Below are 21,838 nucleotides of genomic sequence, written 5' to 3' on the forward strand. Positions count from 1 at the left end.
CAGTTCTGAGGAAAGTGATTTTTCCCCTTCTTCTCTGTAATATTCTGAAGCTCGTCATAACAGATATACATGACAAAAAAAACACTGAGGCAGGTATTATTTTAATTACATAGATACATTACAGCCAAACAATATTCAGCATTATACCAAAAAAAAGCATTAACTGCTGCTTTACCAGTTCTCCCCTCAGAGATATTTGTAGACAGTTTTATCTTCCAGCGTCTGTATCTCCATCTTTACAGGACACTTGTAGAAGTGCGAGAGCAGCTCCTCCGTGTAGCCGATAAGAAAATAATATTTATTAGGCTGGAGTTTCTGCAGCATCAATGCACAGATGACCAGCATGTTGCCCCTGCGCTTGATGACAAGTTCATTAGCAAGACAGCCGTGAAAAGTGCCAAAGATGAACCGGCGGATGAATATGTCTTCTACAGTCCGGTCTGCGGCACCTCCTTCTCCCTGGAGGTTACCTACGAGAGGACAGTGTTATAATATGTAAGAGTAGCGTAAAAGCCCATTACAAGAAAAGAGTGAAAAGTTCTTCATTCTGCAAGTTTTAAATGTGTTTTCATGCCTAGTAGTCAGTCTGCTGAATCTGAATCAGAGCTAAATCGATGCATTTGAGAAAAGGAATGTTTTTATGTGAATTGTACATATTTGTCCTTGAATCTGGCTTAACAACTTCCTTTCCCCCTGCGTCCAGAGATTTCTCTTTTTGCTAATTGGTCCAGGATATTATTGTTTTTCTGTAATTCTACCATAAAAAATATTTCACTGTCAACCCAAAATACAAACACTGAACGTTTGGTTCACTTCCTGTGGTCAGTGTCACTCGGAGTTGAATCGCTTTCAAGCTGTATGAACGACTCTAGAGTTGTCTGCGAAGCTGCTTTCGGCCTCCTCACCTGCCTAAACAAACCACACCAAGTGGAAACACACTACTATTCTATTTATACAGCCTGAACACTAATTCGTGTGTGTGATAGCGATTCACGATTCATCCTCTAAACGATTCTGCACAGATACACAAACATAACTTGTGTCCATATTCTTTACTATTTCAACAGCATTGCAAACCTCTGATGCCAATCAAACGCTACATGAACACATTAAGATTTTAAATTACTATGTCATGTGTCCTTTTCTTTTCCAGTCCTCAATTACTTTACAACACTTGCAATTTAATGTCTTTAAAACATACGTTAGATTTGATTAGATTAATTTAGATTCAACTTTAGTGTCATTGTGCATGGATACAGGAAATGAAATAAAGAAGTTTACTAGTTACTTTAAAATTTCATCTCAGACATCTGGAAGTGTGTTACAGGACATCCGTCTCATGTGAGCTCATCTGTTTTTAAGGATGTACAGTAAATTTATACCTTATGTCAGGATATAGTGTCTTCTTGTGTGTCGTGTTTATTCTTGTGCTTATTGTGCCATCACTAACTTCTCCTTCCTGTTTCTAAAAGATTCCTCATCACTCTCTGGCTGTTTTATTTTATTGATCTTCTGAAGCAGAAAGAGCAGTACACAGTACAGTCTTGTGAAATTTAAACCTTTTCAATTTTATCTTTCTTTGCTAGCAAGTTACTATATATATTAATATAACTCAGTAATAACAAGCGTCACATTTAGTAAAAATGTGACGTTTCTTCAGTCCCTCCAGCAAATTTTTTGATTGTTGCAGCCAAAAATGCTTTATTTTGCAAAAGAGTTTTTTGTTCTCTTTTTTTTTTTTGCGGAGAACTACTTAAATTGGTATTCATGGTCAATGCACATGAATGGAAGAGGGTTTTGGATGAATCTTGTAATTTTGAAATACTGCAAGCTCCTCAGAATATCACGCAGTCAAGAGCAAATGGATATTTGTGCCTTTTCATCCATGCACTGCAGGTACCACCTAGTTGTGTTATGTAAGTGATACACACATCCGTAACACGACATTCAGAACTAAAACCAAACCTAACTGAAGAAATGTGACTTACTTGTGTGTTGTGAGAGCCAGCCTTTCCTGTGAGCTATCTGGTGTGGATGCAGGGCCTGTTCATAAGTCACAGGCCTGTCGCCTTTACCCACCCGAATGCGAGCAGCACGGTTCTGCAGATTTACAAAAAACACAACTAAGTTAAGCAGAAGAGCAGTATCAAGATTTGGACACTGACTCACATTGAGCAAAGAGCTACTCTAAAAGCTTTGTGGCAAAGAAAAAGAGTCACAATGTTACAGAAGTATTTATTACAATATTTATGCAGTTTACTACTGTAGCCACTCATTAATAAATAACTATTAGTTTATCTTGCATAATCACAATATACAGGCAAGAATTATTGCTATCTTTCAAATAAACTGGCTAAAAGCTGATTGTAGAAAAAAACAACAACATTAATTCAATTAACTTTATCTCAAACAAATGTACTTCAAATCACCTATATATCTATCAGCTCTAACCCGTCATGCACTGTGTATTCTGACACCTTTCTATCAGAACCAGCATTAACTTCTTCAGCAATTTGAGCAACAGTAGCTCATCTGTTGGATCGGAATACAGGGGTCAGCCTTCTCTCCCCACGTGCATCAATGAGCCTTGGCCGCCCATGACCCTGTCACCGGTTCACCACTGTTCCTTCCTTATACCACTTTTGATAGATACTGACCACTACAGACCGGGAACACCCCACAAGAGGTGCAGTTTTGGAGATGCTCTGATCCAGTCGTCTAGCCATCATAATTTGGTGCTTGTCAAACTCACTCAAATCCTTACGCTTGCCCATTTTTCCTGCTTCTAATACATCAACTTTGAGGATAAAATGTTCACTTGCTGCCTAATATATCCCACCCACTAACAGGTGCCATGATAAGGAGATAATCAGTATTATTCACTTAACCTCTCACTGCTCATATATACATATGACATTTTTGTTCAACAATAGTACTCATACTCAAAGTATGGTTCAAAATAAATTGTTGACGAAGGAAAGTTTTATATAAATGCTGGTAGAATGAGCCAGATGCCAGATGTAGATGCATTTTGAAAACAAAATAAATGGCACTTCTTATGAAAGAAACATTGCGTTATTAAAACTTTAGGGTCCACATACGTCTTCCCTTGAACTTAATGTAGAAATGTTTCATATTATTACCTGCTTATTTTTTTTTATAATAGAGATGTCTTGATAAAGACAACCTTACCCACCTTATAGCAAACTGCACTGGTGTTTATGCTCCTTGATCCAGCGCTGACACCCGCTGCAGCATTCAGTTGGCTACAAGCAATCTAAAGATCGAAAAATATGTACAAAAGGTTTATTAATATTTAGGAAAAACTAAGTAATTAAGCGCAATAACAAGCTTGAATAACACACCGGCTGTATACCAAATGACTCCATAATTAAGTTCAAGTGCACTACACAGAGTGTTAAAACCCATTGCTTCCTAGTATCATGAAGTGCACTTGTATAGAGAATAAAATCACATTTAGGACTCAACCCCCGTCACCAAGCTACACGTTTTCATTTCAGTTCAGAGACAAAAAAAGGACACACAAAGCGTCACACGCATTAATGGTAAACAGACACAGATTTTAAAGAAATTGTCAAACATAAAATTTAGTCACTGAACTTTAAAATAAAACCGTGCTTACAGATAATATTCTTCCCTGTCTGCTCAAGGACGCCGCCATTTTGATGTCGTTTACATTCCCGTACTAACTCGTGCTCTCGCCAAGAGCTGGTTAAATGAGCTCATTACTGCCACCTAGCGGATTGCACAGAAATTTAAATTTCACAATTTTTTTTTTTTTAAATATTACCTCATATCAAATTCATAATTATTGAACATTTCTTAACAGTCCGTTTGTCGACACCAATGACTCAATTGTTGAGATTCTCGCCTCTGTCTAAATTGGGGTTTACTATCCCCCGTGATATTACAGATATTACAAATCCCATGCAAATTGTACTCCATAGTTTATACTACATAATACAACCAGACTCCAGGTTATTAGCTACAGCTCTTAGGTCATTTTATCAGGTACAAAGGTTCTTACTGTAGGTATAGAGTTACAAACCGTATCTCATCAGAAAACAGAAACGTAAAAAATGCATCTTGCTCAAGTGGAATCAACCAAGGCCTCCAACATTTGAACTGTTTCAACAACTTCTGAATGAGACATTACGATTGGAACAGTATACGTACAACTTAAGAGACAGGGACGATGCTTTATATATATATATATATATATATATATATATATATATATATATATATATATATATATATATATATATATATATATATATATATATATATAAATAATTTTTTTATTCCCATCTTTTTATGTATTTACTTTTAAAAACTGTTGCTCTTATTATTTTATTATTATACTCTTATGTATATTAAAATCAATAAACAAATAATTGAAAAAAAAAGAAAACAGAAACGTGTCCAAGAAATAAATTAAATATAACAACAAAGCACTCTGAAACGCGATGTTATAAGAAAATAATTCGCCTCGCACCACACCGTTGAAAATTTCCCGAAAACAATAAAATGTGTCATATTATTTTTTCCTCTCCCTTAAATCATATGGCTCAAATCTCTTCACATCACACGCAAACAGCTGTGTTTACAAATAATTTTTTTAAAAAGTTCCCTTTTCATTAAAGGAGGCTTTTATTTTGTTTTTGGTGCATCCGGAAGTCGTCGGTAACCCCGTGTCCTCCGGACGGTCTCGTATTTTCCATGAGCTTGTCAGTTGTGTTATCGTTGGGCTTCAGTAAACAAAACAGCCCCAGCCTCCATTTAGGACTAGCCTGATTATTTATTTATTTTTTGTTTAAATATTCTTTGTTGGTCAGTGAACTTTCTCTTTACAATGTCTTCGCCGCTGGAAATGACAGAGTTGTACGATAACGCGCTGCTGGGAATCCTGCAGCATGTTGGAAACATTCAGAATTTTCTTCAGATCTATTTCGGCTTTTTGTACAGAAAAACAGACTTCTATCGGCTCCTGCTCAGCCCCAATGACAAAATGGGCTTCCCACCTGGAGTGGCAGAAAAAATGGTCCTAAAGGTAATGTTCCTGGGTCTAATAAGCTGATTTTGCGCCGCAGAGAAGTTTCGGCTTTGTTTATTGTCACCTGTCATTGCAGATCAGCTCACAGGGGTTAATATCTCATACAGCAAACATATACTACAATACTCAGGAGAAAAACTGAAGGAATTGGGGTATCATGCATGATTATTCACAGCTAGGCCATAGGGAATAAGTTGAGTTAGGTTTTTCTTCCCTAAGGAATAAACCATGTTGCCAATAATTCAGATTTTCATCCAATTCACTACTTAACAAGTCACAGTTTTTTAAAAATCTGATTATAGTTACATATTAATATTGTGGAGGTTCTGCGAAACAAGTCAAGCACCTGTTTATCACTTACTTTACAGCAGCTGTAGAGTCCTTCCCTTACCAGCCTCTGGTTTTTTTCCCTATTGAAATTACGACAAACAAAATCCTGCAAGAAACAAAACAAAACGAGCAAAGTCTCTCTATCTTGAAGAGTTTGGATGATCTTAATTGTCTTTGTTAGTTTGAAAGCTAGTGAAAGTATCTACACCGATCAGGCGTAACATTATAACCACCGTCTAATATTGTGTTGGTCCCACTTTATGCTGCCCTGACCCATCCCATGGACTTCAGTAGATCCCTGAAGGTAAACCAGCATTAACTTCTTCAGCAATTTGAGCAACAGTAGCTCGTCTGTTGGATCAGATCACATGGGTCAGCATACTCTCCCCACGTGCATCAATGAGCCTTGGCCACCCATGACTCTGTCTCCGGTTCACCACTGCTCCTTCCTTGGACCACGTTTGATAGATACTGACCACCGCAGACCGGAAACACCTCACAAGAGGTGCAGTTTTGGAGATGCTCTGATCCAGTCGTCTAGCCATCACAATTTGGCTCTTCGTCAAACTCGCTCAAATCCTTACGCTTGCCCATTTTTCCTGCTTCTAACACATCAACTTTGAGGACAAAATGTTCATTTGCTGCCTAATATATCCCACCCACTAACAGGTGCTGTGATGAGGAGATAATCAGTATTATTCACTTCACCTGTCACTGTTATGCCTGATCGGTGTAAATGTGAAAGGAAAACAAAAACATCTCCCTCTTTCTCCCATTTTTCCAGACCTTTAAGTTGTTCGAGAAGCTGGCAGTGCAGGACAGAGAGAGGGCGATGAAGCTAACTGAAGAAGCCCAAGCTGTTCCTGCTGCAGTGGAGGAAATCGAAGTTCAATCACAGTTAGAAGTTGCAGGACCTGCAGAACCCACACAGGAATCCATGTCTGCTGGAGCTTCATCCACAGAGCCGGTACCTGCAGCTGCAGCATCTGCAGAGGGCAATGAAGCTAAAATAGAATCTGCAGAGAGCGAACAGCCAACAGCAGCGCATGCGTCTCCACAACCTGAGGCATCTGCGTCCGCACCGGCGGCTGCTTCGGATGCTTGTGAAGCTGCGCCGTAAGTTTAAATCAGTTCATTTCAGTTTTAGTTTTATAGTGATTTTAACAACGGACATACTCACAAAACACTTTTACAGAAATATATAAATTCAGGATATACGTTTGAAAGTTTAAAATTGATCAATTTAGCAAGGAATAAATGCTCTGAAATGATGTGAGGAAGAAACTTTAAGAGGAACCAGACTCAAAATGGAAGCCATCTTCATCTGGGTGACACCAGAGAATGTGATTAAAAATCATTTCCCTTCTGTAACTGTACCATATGATTAAACAGAGTGATTGTGGAACCAGGAACTTCATTTTAGTTTTAATCTTGTTGAAATGATCCAGTGTTCACTGATGGAGGCTGTCACGGATCTCATAAGATGTGCATTGTAACAGTTCATGATCCAGGATTCATTACCAAGTATCGTGTCTATGTATGTGGGTAATTCTACTAAACAGAGATGTGTGTGTGGAGTTGTACACCGATCAGACGTAACATTATGACCACCTGCCTAATATTGTGTTTGTCCCCCTTTTGCTGCCAAAACAGCCCTGACTCATTGAGGCATGGACTCCACTAGATCCCTGAAGGTGTGCTGTGGTATCTGGCACCAACTTGTTAGCAGCAGATCCTTTAAGTCCTACAAGTTGCAAGATTGGGCCTCCATGGATCTGACTTGTTTGTCCAGCACATCCCACAGATGCTCGATGGGATTGAGATCTGGGGAATTTGGAAACGAAGTCAGCACCTCAAACTTATCGTTGCTTTCATCAAACCATTCCTGAAACATTTTTGCTTTGTGGCACGCAGCGTCCTTCACTCCCCATGTGCATCAATGAGCCTGACTGACCACTGCAGACGGGGAACTCCCCACAAGAGTAGTTTTGGAGACGCTCTGATCCAGTCGTCTAGCCATCTTAATTTGGCCCTTGTCAAACTCGCTCAAATCCTTACTCTTGCCCATTTTTCCTGTTTCTAACACAGCAACTTTGAGGACAAAATGTTCACTTGCTGCTTAATATATCCCACCCACTAACAGGTGCCATGATGAGGAGATAATCAGTGTTATTCACTTCACCTGTCACTGCTCATAATGTTATGCCTGATTGATGTATACAGTGCACATCGTTGACTGAATGGTCAGACACAATCACACAAAAAAATCTAGGGCTGCATTCCAAATTGTGTACTACCATATTAAATAGTGTGTTAAAATTTGCCATTTATTGACACATCTTTTTTAGAACAGCAGTATGTGGTTTGGGATGCAGTCTGGATGGATGGAAATTTCTGGACCAGACCAAAGAGCTTTGATCAAGATGCTTGATCAGATTGAGTTGTGGGGATTTTGGAGGCCAAATGAACACCAGTGTGACATGATGTGTTATCCTGAAACGGGACACTGACATTAGGGAATACTGTAACCATGAAGAAGTGTACTTGTTCTGCAGCAATACTTAGGTAGGTGGTATGTGTCAAAGTCGCATCCACATGAATGCCAGGACCCAAAGGTTTCCCAGCAGAACATTGCTCAGAGCATCACAGCGCGTCCACCGGCTTGCCTACTTCCCATAATGCATCCTGGTGCCATCTCTTCCCCAGGTAAGTGACTCACTCGGCCATCCACGTGATGTAAAAGAAAATGTGATTCATCAGACCAGGCCACCTTCTTCCCTTCCATACTCCAGTTCTGATGCTCACATGCTCATTGTGGGTGCTTTCAGTGGTGGACAGAAGTCAGTATGTGTACTCTGACCGCTCTGCAGATACACAGCAAGCTGTAATGAACTGTGTGTTGTGGCATCATTCTGTCATAACCAGGAGTAACTTTTTCAGCAGTTTGTGCTGCAGAAGCTCTTCTGTGGGATCAGACCCGACGGGCTAGCCTTTACTCCTCACACAATCAATGGGCCCTGTCCTTCCTTGGACCACTTTTGGTAGGTACTAATCACTGCATACTAGGAACACCCCATAAGACCTCCTGTTTTGGAGATGCTCCAGTCGTCTAGCCATCACAATTTGGCCTCTCAGATCCTCAAACTTGCCCATTCTACCTGCTTCCAACACATCAACTTCAACTGACTGTTCACTTCTTGCCTAATACTGTATATCCCACCCCTTCAGTGGTTGTGTCATTGCCTTTAAAATGTGGTTTGTTTTGCAGTGGCCATACCAGTTTCCAGGCAAACTCAGATAGCTACAACGGTGCTGTCAGAGAAACCTACAGCTGGTCACAGGACTACTCTGATGTGGAAGTTCGTGTTTTTGTGCCGCCGAGCATCGTCAAGGGCAGACAGGTGCCTTACAGATACACTTTTGCTGTTATCACGGTGCAGTGTATCATGGCGAAGTGCCTGATTATGAATAAATACTTTAGTTTTTGTTATTTAATACACATCCAGGATAAACTGATTGTGTTATTATTTGTGCAAAGCTGAGACAGAGGTAGCTAATGATGCAAATGTGAATACATTTACAGCTGAAAGCATTCAATACTCCAAAAATGTTATGCATGGAAATATGCAGAATTGGATTAAACCTTTAACACCTGGATTTTACGCATTCATTTCAGCCTTAGTTATTTATACAGAAACTCGTATGTTAATGACCATCTGTTCAGACAGGCCACTTCACCGTTGATAATGACCCCAAATTAGCTTGAGCCCACTTAGCTAATTTCTCAGTCTCTCAAAGGGATCAATTGAAATCCACCTTAAAATAGACTCCTCATCATCAGGCCATTGTTTCTCTTCGCCATCAGCTCGGACACGTTTCTTTGTGCACGCAGGTGTCCGTCAGTCTTCAGTCTGGTGGCGTGCGTGTGGCGGTGAAGGAGGGGGCGTCAGAAAACGTCCTGATGGAAGGCGAGTTTACACACAAAATCAACACGGAGAATTCTCTGTGGAGTCTGGAACCAGGCCGCTGTGTACTGGTGAGAATTATTTTTAGACACCGTTCATGATCTGTTATTATATCACCAATCAGAGGATTAACTGAGTCCAAAAGACTCAGTGTGTCAGTGTTTATGCAGGGAATTATGTCTGTGTGTTCAGAGGTGGGTTACACAAGCGCTGAAGTGGATATTCTGGGCATTGCGTTTAAATTATGCAAATGATATGTGTGTAGTCCATGCTGCCAAGGTTGCCAGATTTTTCTTGGGTAGAAGAATCCGAGACTTGGCTCTTCCGAAAGCATCTAGACCACCACCTTTAAACACAAGAGGTCCAAAAAGCATTTTTTCTATTGCTGTCAAGTGTAATATAATATAACATAAAAGTGAGAGACATTTTTAAAAAAGTTTAAAATTTGATATAGACTAGTAATGCATACAAATAAAAATATGCATTTACAATAGTCTAGTGTGTTGCTTATATACAGTACTCACAAAAAGTTAAGGATATTTGCCTTTTGGGTGAAATTTATGGAAAATGTAAAAAGTTCACACTACAGTGATATTATATCTTGAAAGTAGGGCATTTAAGTAGAAGCATGCAATAGTGATTTCCTCATCTCAAACAATTTACTGAAACAACAGTGGGGGGTATACCACAGCAGAAAATGTCAATGTCTCAATAATTTGTCATGTGCCCTTGACCATCAATTACAGCTTGACAACGACAGCTCATACTGTTCACGAGTCGACTTATTGTCTGCTGAGGCATGGCATTCCACTCTTCTTGAAGGGCGGCCCTCAGGTCATTGAGGTTCTGGGGTGCAGGGTTAGGAGCCTCTACACAGCGACTCAGCTGATCCCATAGGTTTTCTATGGGATTCAGGTCTGGAGAAAGTGCAGGCCACTCCATTTGAGGTACCCCAGCCTCCAGCAGCCGTTCCCTAATGATGCGACCCTGATGAGCTGGAGCATTGTCGTCCATGAAGATGAAATTAGGCCTGTGTTGTTCATGCAGGGGCACAATGACTGGATTAATGATGTTATTCAGGTAGTATTGGCTTGTCACTGTACCATTCACAAGATGTAGGGCAGTTCTGTATTGAGTAGACACACCTGCCCAGACTGTAACACCACCACAACAGTGGCTGATGCATAGCGCTCTCCTTGACGTCTCCAACATCGTTGGTGGCCATCATTTCTGCTCAACGTGAATCGACTTTCATCACAGAACAGCACTGAGGCCCACTGGTCCCTCGTCCAGCGTGAATGCTCCCTGGCCCATGCAAGATGATGACGTCTGTGCTGAGTGGTGTGGTCAGATACCCTTGCAGGTCGTCTAGCACACAGACCATGCTAATGTAAACTTGGGTGCCTCTCACCTCCCTTAAATGTGCCTGGAGTTGAGTGGCATTCATCATCCGGTTCTGCAGGGCACTGTTCACAATGAAGCGGTCATCAACGTGGTATGTGGCCAAAAGACGTCCACTTCTATGCCTTTCTGTGACTCTTCCAATCTCTGTCGCAACCTGCTGATGACATTCTAAGCTCAGTGGCCACTTCCCTCTGAGAACATCCTTTTGAAGCCTCGCAATGGCGAGGAACTGTTGATCAATTGTTAGGTGTCTTCTTAGTCTCATGATGTCAAAATGTGAACAGCATGATGAAGAGGACTGTTTAAATACCGATTCTAATTGAACCAGAAAATGTGTTGGTCGATTCATGGATCAAACACCAGTTGTGAATTTTGCCATTAAGCACCTTGTTAGAGAACAGCAAGTTATGCAAAAAGTACTGAAACACTGAACAGTTGGACATGTGCATTCAAAAGTGTAGAGAAGGTCAAATTAAGTTCACCTGTAAAGGTTATAGTGCATTTAAGGTGCATCCTGAAATTTCACCTGAAAGCCGAATATCCTTAACTTTTGTGAGTAGTATATGTCCATGACTAGTCAGTAATTGTCACATTAAGTACCACAAATTCATCAGCTTCTCAAATAGCACTTGATCCAGCACATCTTACTAGTGTGATTGCGTGAGTGAATGTGTGTGTGCCCTGCAATGGGTTGGCACTCTGTCCAGGGTGTATCCTCCCTTGATTGCCCGATTGATCCCCGTGACCCGAGGACAGATCGGATAAGCGGTACAGACAGTGAAATGAAAAAAATGTTTTATGCACTTAACAGAGCTATTTTGAAATAATGGAACTGTTTTGGTTGATTTGATGAACTCTCGCGTAAAGAAAACATACCCACGGTTTGAAGAACAATCTGAACTCAGCTGCTGGGCTCATTTGAATTAAGTAATGTTCAAAATTTTACAAAGACATTCAACTCTAAATGGAGATAAGTCAACTGCTGTCTCCTCAGACGTCCCCTGTATTGTGGACTTTAAAGGAACACTACTGTTCATTAATTAAGTGTCCCATTTATTTTTTTCACAATGGCCTCAAAAAATATTTCATAGATTCTGAGGGAAATTCAGAGCCCAAAGTCTGATTTTCAGCATGACATATTACGCTCTCGGAACAGCTCTCAGAATAGAAAAGTCTGTAATTATGCCTGTGTGATTTGTGTGTTAACTCAACTCTGAATACAGACCAGTCATTTCTTATAATAAACATTTTAAATCAGAAACAAGATTCTTCCACAAGTTCAGTTGATTTGACTTAATGCTAGTCAGTTTTTGACATTTCTTTCAGTTCTTTCAGACTTACTGATAATGTGCTGTTTTTTTCCCCTCTCGTAGCTGTCTCTGAGTAAATCCGGGGAAGTGTGGTGGACCGCAGTGCTGAAAGGCGAGCAAGAAATCGACGTAAACCAGATCAACCGAGAGCGATCCATGGCCACCGTGGGCGAGGAGGAGCACGCAGTGTTAGACCGGCTCACCTTTGACTACCAACAGAAACTGCAAGGAAAGCCCCAGAGCCACGAGCTGGTAATGTTACAGACACCACAGATCATTACAGAGCCAGCAAATTGGCTGCATTGCTGACTGTGGTGGTGGTGTTTTTTTTTTAGAAAGTACACGAAATGCTGAAGAAGGGCTGGGATGCCGAGGGATCGCCATTCAGAGGCCAGCAGTTTGATCCGTCCATGTTTGACATAACGCCAAGCGCCGTTCAGTTTTAAAGCAAAGAGTCTTTGGTAGATGCTGCGAGAGAGAAACCAAAAAACATCTGTCTGCATCGTATCATCATATATACACTGAAGTGTCAAGCACTGACAACTGTGGCGTTTACAGTATGATGGACAACATGACAGCACTGCAGAATTTGAATCGCTAAAGCTGTAAAAGATCAGTTTCACAAATGGCATGAGGATTCATTCAGATCTGGAGATATCTTACTTTATTTTTATTTCAGTGCTGTTGCAGTAAATACATCACCTACTCACATGCCATATGGATTATACCTTTCTGTTGGTGCTTGGTAAAATATAGGACTGCAGTAAGTCTATTATACAACTTCAGAAGATTCTAGAATAATTCAACATCATAATACTGAAAGATATTACAGGGGATTGGGTATATAATATATAATGTCATCCAGCAGTTCTGCACATCACCATATGTTCTTGAGCCTTGTCGAGTGTTTGTCAGGTTTAGGAGTTCAATGGATTTTCTGACTATTTTTTCAGTTTCTTTCATTCAGTGTTTTGATTTTATGTGCCTGAATTTAATAAAATACATTAGAAAAATAATGTGTCCTTCATATACTGATATACAAAATACTATGTAAAGGGAAAAAACACATTTATTTATGATAGAACAACACGCATCAGGAAATAAATTATGAGTTTGATTACAAATCATATTTAAACACCATGAACATACTGTATGGCTTTCCACTTCAAGGTATACATTTGAGGATATGTATTTCGTGCCATGGTACTGTTTCCAAAAATTCCCTGATGACTTGAAAGCGCATATTAACTAGGTCACATAAGTGTCCATTTGAAGAACAAGGGAATGAGTAATGATCAAATTATAGCGAATCTCCCAGGAGACCATCATCTTGCCAAGTACACGTCAAATCCGCCGGCTGCACAAAAGTCACTTGAAACGTAGTAAATGAACCATTTTTTCATGTTTAGCTTGTGAAAGCTACAATGATGTTGAATTTATCCCTTTATCGTCTCATATTCTTCACTTAAATACTGGTCCTTAAAGAAAACCCCACCTGAGAGGAAAGGTGACTCAGGGCCAAGATTTGAATGATGAAACTTAAGTTAGCATATTTTGATATACAATTGTATTCTAATAATCAGAAAATGTCTCCAACATAAAACATGTCAACAGCAGTATGTCAGATTTTCTTTTATTTCGACTTCAGTTCAGTTCACTTTATAGTCTTTGTTCACTTTATTAAATGTTGAACTTACTAAGTCAATGTTTTGTGATAGTTGGGTGAGAATTTAGAAATATGTCAAGACTTTGAGATAATAAGTGAACCTTTGAGATGAGACATCATTTTGAGATGCCAGAAATTTTGAGATTTGGGGAAAAACATTTCAGATAATAAGTAAAGGTTTTGAGATAATCGCAGATTTCTGAGGTTCCCATTTTAAGATAACAGGTTCTGAGGACATTTTCTTTCCACATCGGAATTTGTCGTATAATACGTTTTTGAGATCATACTGCTGCCAAAAATCAAGAAATATCTATATAAATGTTCTCTTTGTTTTGCTATTCTATCTGGAGTAAAGACGTGGAATGTAAAGAAAAGTCGCATGAGGTGAGGTTGCTCTTCCATATACGTTATGTATCGGTTGTCTCCACCGCCCCCTAGCGGCGAGATCAGCTCAGTGCTGCAGAGCGCAGCGGAAAACATACTGTACTGCAGTCACACGGCGCATTCAGTGAGCGGGTTTGGAAGGCGCTCGAGCTCACTCATCACCCAGCCTTATCCCTCACCCCAGCACACATCTCTGCTTTTACTGAAGAAATCATATAAGTTAGCAAACAACACCAAGATTTTCCAAGAAGCATTTCTGGCAGTCCTGCACCGTGGAGGAATAACATCTCGGATATATCCATAAAGCCGAAAAGGAGGAGAGAGACAGAGAGAGAAAGAGAGACAGAGAGAGAGAGAGAGAGACATGGCAACGACAACCTGTACACGCTTTACAGACGAATACCAGCTTTATGAAGAACTCGGAAAGTAAGACAAGTGCTTCGTGCTGTTTTGGGGAGTTTTAAATGCAGACCTGGTGTGTCGTTGTTAGATAATTAGAGTCATTACGGCTGGTTAAAAATAGGGTCTGGGGTTTCATTTGACTGTAAAGTGAAATAAGATAAATAAAATCCAATTAAGCTGAGCGCGTGCCTTCATGTGACAGGCTGTTACATTAAACTCGTGTGCTCATGTGGGTTTGTAGTTGTTGAGAGTAAATTTTAGGAACTCTATCATTTCTACACACTTGCTTGCTGGCTTGCGCGCGCGCGCGCACACACACACACACACACACACACAGCGAGCTGCAGAGTGACATTTGGGGCTGTGAAAAAAAAAAGCGCGAGGCGGCTGTTTGCTGTCTATAATCTGAGTGTGGAGAGGAGGAGAGACATGCCTGGCCCCTGACGTTAGGAAATTATTTTGCACTCCTCTCTCTCAGTTAGCATTACGTTTCTTCGCCCTGTTTAAGTGCTGAATTATTAGCCCAAACTATTAGCCTCGGCAGAATAGCCCGAAGGTTCATTTAGTTGCCTGCTGTGGCGTGGACGTAAGCGCGCGAGCTCACGCGCCAGGTGAGTTCATCCTGAGAGAGCGTGCTCTCTGATTGGCTGCGTGCTGAGTCGTACATTTGAACATACTGTATAATCATTAGCTACTAATATCGCCTGACTTTGATCTATCTATCTATCTATCTATCTATCTATCTATCTATCTATCTATCTATCTATCTATCTATCTATCCCCCACGTTTGTCTCGTGAACTGTTATTAACATGATATGACGTCATTTGCATATCGTGACATGGTAGACTTACATTATGTGTACATTAAGTACTTCCTGGATGAGGTTTTTTTCTTACTGGCCTGTCCAATTTCTCAGACAAAATTGGACAGATTTAAGACCAGTCTTTAACATCATTAATCAAATAATATCTATCTATCTATCTATCTATCTATCTATCTATCTATCTATCTCTCTCTCTCTCTCTCTCTCTCTCTCTCTCTCTCTCTCTATATATATATATATATATATATATATATATAATGGAATAACAAAAGCATGAATTATTTTTGCATAAATTATTATTATACGTTGCAAATGTAATAAGTATGCATTTGTATTAAGCCTGCAGTATTATACTTCAAGTAAAATACTGACATGGTGTATTTTGATAGCATGCAGAATATTTAGCTTCAGTAGATGTCAGAGAAATTCATAAAAAATTCTGATCATGTTATCATAATTATTGCGTAATAATCTCATCCCGTCCCATATCTTATAATCCAGGGGAATATTATGACCTTCCTAAATGTAATGTAATTGTTTAACTTTATTTAGTCACCTTGAAGCGGGTGGTTTTAGGATAGCAATCCTATTTTTCTACCGGCTGTTTGTTATGGATGATGGCTGCTGAGAGCTGCAAGGTTAGGAAACCCTGCTAAAGTGGACCGTGTTGTCCTCGAGTGTACATGCTCTTAACAATGTGAAGTATATACACTTTGCCTCTGAGGCATCCTGTGCCAGTGAAACCAGAACACCTCACGCTGACAGATCCCGGCTGACTGGTCGTCTTCAAACAGTTCTGTATTTTTCCCCATCTCATGACAGAAAGCACTAATTCGTCTCTGGGTCTCCTCCGGCCTGGCTTAGAAGCTAATGAAGGTTCTAGTTTTCTATTCAGACTTTGCCAAATCTTGGCCATGGAAGCTCTCTTTTACATTAAGTAGCATAAGAGTATCCTTTTCTGTATGCTTACTATAATAATTGAATATAATAATATGTTGTTATGCGTGACGAGCGTGAAATATTATGAGATGAACAAAGCCTAATGTGTGTGAACGTTCTCCTTTGAGTCTTCAAAATCAATTCAGCCATCAAGCACAGCTTTTCTTATAACATCTTTAAAGGTTTGTTTTTCCCAAGGTCAGCTCTGATTTAAAGGGCAGACACAGTGGGCTTTTGGTTTGAGTCTTACGTTACACGCCGGGCCACTTATCCCCCAGAGTGTCAGCAGATATACCACCCAAGACGCTGAACACATATTGTATAACGGAAGAAAGGTGCACTAAAATTAGCTGCTAAAAGATGACATCAGGCATTGGTGTTCATGTCCCCACAGGGTTTGTTACGCCAGCTGTTCCGAAAAGATCCGAAGAGACCTGGTGCGACTAAATCATTTTTATTCGTTCCCAATAACTGTAACAGTTGTCTGACATACGGTATATGTAGACACAAAAAGAAATTTAATGGGGATCTCTGTGTCAAACATCAGCTGTTTGTGCTTTCAATACTGTTTCACATAATTGCTAAAAAATCTGGGCAGCAGTATATTTGGTTGGCTGTTAGTGTTGTTCGTACACTAATATGAAAGTTATTTTTCACTTGATGATATGACACCAGAAGCGAAACTGCCTCATTTGGTTCAGTTATTGTTTCACACAAAACAAACCCTGATGGAATTTTGATTAGAATTTTTTTGATCAGCCAAGTGAATGCAAATTTTGGGTTTTCTTTTGCAGGGAAATATTCATCATCTTGTCTTTTTTTCCTTTCAGGGGAGCTTTTTCAGTTGTGCGGCGTTGTGTCAAGCTGTGCACAGGCCAAGAATATGCTGCCAAAATAATCAACACCAAAAAGCTCTCAGCTAGGGGTGAGTAAACTATGTTCAGATACGAGGGTGCGGGGATCTGTATAGACCTCCTGTTGGTGCTGGTGTGGAGAGCAGGATTATGAGTCTAGCTGTATTTATTTGGGCTTGGGCGGTTTAGGGAAATGTTTCCTGTTCTGAACAGCATCAGCAGGCAAACTGCATGTCGATGCCCACATGATGTCATATCCCATGTCGTTTTGTTCATTCTGTATACTAATCTTTGGATTAGTTTAACTGCTTTAATAGGGATTACTACAATCATGATGTACAGTGAAATCTGAAACACGTACAGGATTAACACAAGCAGTTTTCCTGTTTTAGGCTATTGTTTAAACAAGGAAAAAAAACCTGCAGCCAAATTCTGACTACATTTTAATGCCCTGTTACTGAAAAGCATGATGTGATGTTTGTGCAGGATGCATCATTACTGATACCATGTATTGAGTATCCATTTAATACCATGCTCATTTACTGGTACAGGGAAAAAATCTCCAATACAATCATCTGATAATACGTATCAGGATGGCGTATTTCAAGATTTATGATTGGAACTTGTTAACAAAGCAGATTATAAAAATCAATCATAGATCAACAAGAGCGACTACAGCTTCATTTGACATCAAGCAACTTAGTAAGACATTTTCTGAAAGTTTAATAGTCATTAAAATGTTTTGTGAATTGCACGTACATAAAGGTACTAGTACAGCAAGCAGTTCAGTTCAGCGAGCACTGAGACCCCCCCCCCCTCCTTTCTCCTTGCTCATCATGTACTCATTTTTAATATTGCACTAAATAACATTTCCCTGATTGCTTAATAAAAACGTTGGTTACTCGTTACAGTGTCTACTTTGGGTATGCTTGGAAATGATGGTATTTATGCACCCCTAATGATGCTATCTATCTATCTATCTATCTATCTATCTATCTATCTATCTATCTATCTATCTATCTATCTATCTATCTATCTATCTATCTGGGATACTTACATTCAACCTGTTTAGTCATCTATGCTTTAAATTATTTGTAATGGGAAGAAAAGGCAGTTTAGATGGTTGAAGTGTTTATAATTTGTACCTTTTTTGCTGATGTCAAGGTAGGTGTAAAGCAGTTTGTAAGTACTTTTTACTGTAATAAGGCCACGGACATGACGAGGCAGCATTGGTGTGACTTAGGTGTTGGCTGAGAGGGCGTTGTTAACGGTCCTGCTGGTCATGAGAGTGTGTGTTTGTGTGTGTTTGTGATCAGGGGGTGCAGGATGGTCTGCAGGCTGCTGAGGCAGCTTGAGCACTTGGCACACTGCACACAGCGTGTCTGTGAACCCAACATGCCTGGACCAAGATCACTCACTCACTCACACACACACACACACACACACACGCCCTGGAGTTTAGGGTCATAATTCAGGGTATAATCACTCTGCATATACAACCATAACTGGACCTCAGGAGCAGTATCACACACACACACAAACACGTAAACTCCCCACAGGCCGCAGGGAGGTCAAAATGCCGCAGTCTTGTCCTGTGGCTGATTCCTACCGCTTGCCATCTGTGCTTCAGTTGTTGTCATTTTCGATGCAATACCTTGGAGTGGAACCGGATCTTGTTTTGATTTCACTCATAACTGCGTGAGCACGCCCACACACAGACCGTTTCTCCTGTGATGCGAGAGTAGATGTGTTATCGTTACACAACCTTAAATAAAGTGACACTGCTTCGAACAAGTGGTACAGTTTGACACAATTTATCACACAATTTATCTAAAAATACTGTATTATGGTATCACAGTAAAAAAAATCCTCACATCAAGCTGATGGTGAAAACTAAAGGGAAAGATTTTTCTTTCCAAAGATTAAAATCCACAGTTTGTAGTCAAACAATTTTTTTTTTTTTTGTCGTTGTTGTTGTTCTTGATGCTGACAATCTTTATCACGTTGTTGTCATAAGTTGATAAAGAGTGGCTGTGAGAAAAGTTCTGGTTTAGTTCTGTTGTTTGTGATAAAGCTATATAAACTTGCTGGCAGAAATAGACGCAAGCAGTGTAGCTCTCGCTATCCTGATATCTTTGTAGCTACTGGTAAATATAAATCATAAAATGGTTTGAAACCAATTAAATACTAAATGAAACAGATGAAATTTGCATCTTCGCATCATTTGCAAATTCGTATACTCTGCTTAACATGGATAACTAAGCTGAGTTTAGTGGCATAAAAAAAAACAATAGAAAACAAAAAACCACATCTAATTTTGAGCAACAATAGATCAATACCTAAAGCTACATAATTTCTGACCTCGTGAATGACTTGGGTACATGTGGAAAACAGTAGTGTGTGTCAATAATTGACAGTACTGCATTTTATTAAGTATTAAATCGTACACCAGGACCAAGAACAAATCCATGACACTGTACACAACCCTGTGAAGATGTTAAGGGCAAAGTGTGGACAGAGAACGCTGAAGCAAGTGGACCAAGTGCTTGCCTGTATACAGCATATCACCACCAGAGTGCTACCAGTTAGAGGTTCACCTTTCATGTAATCAAGAGCATGTATCAAATATAAGACTCATGGATTCCTCCACAGCGTCACCCTTCCCTGAGAGCTGGAGCGTACGCTAAATCTACACATGAGCCCAACCGGAGTCACGTTACTGCGAAGGTTTCACTATTACACACTAATTTAACGATCATATGATCAGTAATCACTTCTGACAGGACAAACGGCGAAGCCTGCACCACTCGTCACTTTGAGTTCATGTCAAATCAGCGGGAGCTATGTTTATCGTAATAGCGCTTCCTCACGCAGATGTATTTCAGACAGCACACGACATAACTCCACGTGTGGGCTTCGGGGTTATTTTTAGCATAAAGGCTTTATCTTGGAGCTCAAATCAGGAATGCTAATGTGTGCATGAAAGCTAGTTTAAGGTGAAAGCTAAGGTAGTTAACATGGCTAGGAAATTGATTCCTGTTTGAATGAATATTTATACAATATGAACAAAACCCCACAATGAAAATTGAAGCTATTAACTCTTCTTGGATGATTGAGAATTTTTGAATTTCTGAATTTTTTAAGCCTTAGACCCCATGTACCAAGCTAGATAATTATACTGATGCATCATGTAAATAATGTATAATAAACTTTATGATATAACAAGCAGCTACATTTTCAGCATCTACCACAAATGATTGAGCTTGGAATAGAAAAAACCTGTGCCTGTGACTAAAAATTCAATTAAAACTGAATCGACTGAACCCCTGCAGTATTGTTCACTGTTTCTGAATTGATCTCTGTTGCATAGAAAAGTGAACTGGTTTTGGGGAGCAGAAAGACTTTCCCTGTTATCAGGTAGGGTTGTACTTCATAAAACAGCTCAAAAACTATGATACAATTCTGTGAGAGGACGTATTTCCTATTGAAGCAGGAAGTAAGCACGGTGGTAACAAACAATACACCACACCATTGCCGAATCGAAGCAGCTCAGTGGACGAACTAAATATGGAGAATTGCGAAACCTGTCTTTTTTTTTCCGACTGTGGAGGATTTCTCACTGCCGCCTTCACCCACGCCTGTCAACTTTATAGACGACCATCTCCTAGTTGACAAGCTGCCATGTGTTTTTGGAGTTAGGTCATCACACTTTTGAGCCTAGGTCAACCATCGGAGGCGTAAATGGAGACGTAGAGAAACGGAGTCGTCACCACGAAGCATCCGAGACTTCTGAGTGGTAGATAAAATGATATCACTGACTCATACTGATGGAGAAATCCCAGCAGAACCACATTCTTGACCAGTCTGAGGTAGACAATAAATGAACACCGACCATTTCTTTCAAAACAAGGGAGGTGTTTGTGTCATGCTGGTGTCCATAGCACAGGGACGGGTACACAAAAACTCAGAAACTCTGATTTCATTTTACAGAAATCCTTTTCACCAGTCTGTAGGAAAACCAGGCATTACTCTTCCCTTAGTTGTCCTGCTTTCCTCATGACTCATGAGTGTTAGACAGCAGGCCCCCACAGTGGGAAGCACAGTGTCCAAGCCCAGGCCTCCTCCATGTGTCTTCATGTGTGTGTGTGTGTGTGTGTGTGTGTGTGAGTGACTGTGTCATTTCTCTGCACGCAGATCGCCTGGTGCATAATTTGTGGTTCCTTGCTATCGTTTTTGTTCTATGTTCTAGATTTGAACAGGACAAATCTGTCAGTCTGTGCAGATTTTAATTTCTCTCCTTTACTTCTGTTTATTTATATCCTGTTTTCAAGTTGATAAAATTAGAAAATCAAAAGTATCATCATCAAACACTATTCTGAAATGACAATTGGTAATTTTTAAAACCATTTCGTAACATCAAAATAAGTCTGTCTCTGTATATCATTAAAAAAAATAATCAGGAATCAGGTCACGGTTCAAAATGGCTGCCAGTATAGGTTTCAGCTATGCATTGTCCTTGTGAAGTCACGTATGCTTAATTATCATTCATCTCATCACAGACTGATGGAAAGAGACTGTGAGAATCATGGTGCATTCAAACAGTGTCATTAGAGAGAATGTACAGTGAGTGACAGTGCAAAGATAATATATACAATTAATACTTATAATAGCCTGTACAATAA

General features: G+C 39.9%; 3 protein-coding genes across 23 annotated transcripts in view; 2 read left to right on the forward strand and 1 right to left on the reverse strand.

Annotated features, from left to right (window-relative positions):
• Positions 1-53: 53 nt before the first annotated feature.
• Positions 54-3,763, reverse strand: mrps24 (mitochondrial ribosomal protein S24). Its single transcript, XM_058411638.1, has 4 exons — positions 3,644-3,763; positions 3,197-3,277; positions 1,989-2,100; positions 54-470 (listed from the first exon to the last, which is right to left on the reverse strand). Exons 1-4 carry the CDS (start codon positions 3,680-3,682, stop codon positions 187-189), a joined length of 516 nt encoding a protein of 171 aa, XP_058267621.1. The 5' UTR covers positions 3,683-3,763; the 3' UTR covers positions 54-186.
• A 932-nt stretch (positions 3,764-4,695) lies between these two features.
• nudcd3 (NudC domain containing 3) lies at positions 4,696-13,093 on the forward strand. The gene is made up of 6 exons (XM_058411636.1): positions 4,696-5,074; positions 6,192-6,523; positions 8,676-8,808; positions 9,300-9,443; positions 12,150-12,338; positions 12,422-13,093. The coding sequence occupies exons 1-6, from the start codon at positions 4,877-4,879 to the stop codon at positions 12,530-12,532; spliced, it is 1,107 nt and encodes a 368-aa protein (XP_058267619.1). The 5' UTR covers positions 4,696-4,876; the 3' UTR covers positions 12,533-13,093.
• A 1,140-nt stretch (positions 13,094-14,233) lies between these two features.
• Positions 14,234-21,838, forward strand: part of LOC131366887 (calcium/calmodulin-dependent protein kinase type II subunit beta) — a 56,458-nt gene continuing 48,853 nt past the window's right edge. For 17 of the 21 annotated variants that reach the window (XM_058411847.1, XM_058411853.1, XM_058411867.1 and 14 more), the window contains exons 1-2: positions 14,234-14,562; positions 17,133-17,227. In XM_058411847.1, the coding sequence (XP_058267830.1) occupies positions 14,501-14,562; positions 17,133-17,227 (157 nt within the window). In that variant the 5' untranslated portion in view covers positions 14,234-14,500. The remainder of the gene's footprint in view (positions 14,563-17,132; positions 17,228-21,838) is intronic. The other 4 variants (XM_058411852.1, XM_058411854.1, XM_058411863.1 and 1 more) reach the window with 1 other exon arrangement.

Source organism: Hemibagrus wyckioides, linkage group LG16 (genome assembly GCF_019097595.1).
Source record: "Hemibagrus wyckioides isolate EC202008001 linkage group LG16, SWU_Hwy_1.0, whole genome shotgun sequence".
Taxonomy (NCBI): Eukaryota; Metazoa; Chordata; class Actinopteri; order Siluriformes; family Bagridae; genus Hemibagrus; species Hemibagrus wyckioides.

Coding starts and splice junctions, on each gene's coding strand:
- mrps24 (XM_058411638.1), bottom strand. CDS start 3,682: ATGGCGGCGTCCTTGAGCAGACAGGGAAGAATATTATCT. Junction 3,278..3,643: donor GACAGGGAAGAATATTATCT/GTAAGCACGGTT, acceptor TTCGATCTTTAG/ATTGCTTGTAGCCAACTGAA. Junction 2,101..3,196: donor CCAGTGCAGTTTGCTATAAG/GTGGGTAAGGTT, acceptor GTAAATCTGCAG/AACCGTGCTGCTCGCATTCG.
- nudcd3 (XM_058411636.1), top strand. CDS start 4,877: ATGTCTTCGCCGCTGGAAATGACAGAGTTGTACGATAACGCGCTGCTG. Junction 6,524..8,675: donor GATGCTTGTGAAGCTGCGCC/GTAAGTTTAAAT, acceptor TTTGTTTTGCAG/TGGCCATACCAGTTTCCAGG. Junction 9,444..12,149: donor AACCAGGCCGCTGTGTACTG/GTGAGAATTATT, acceptor CCCCTCTCGTAG/CTGTCTCTGAGTAAATCCGG.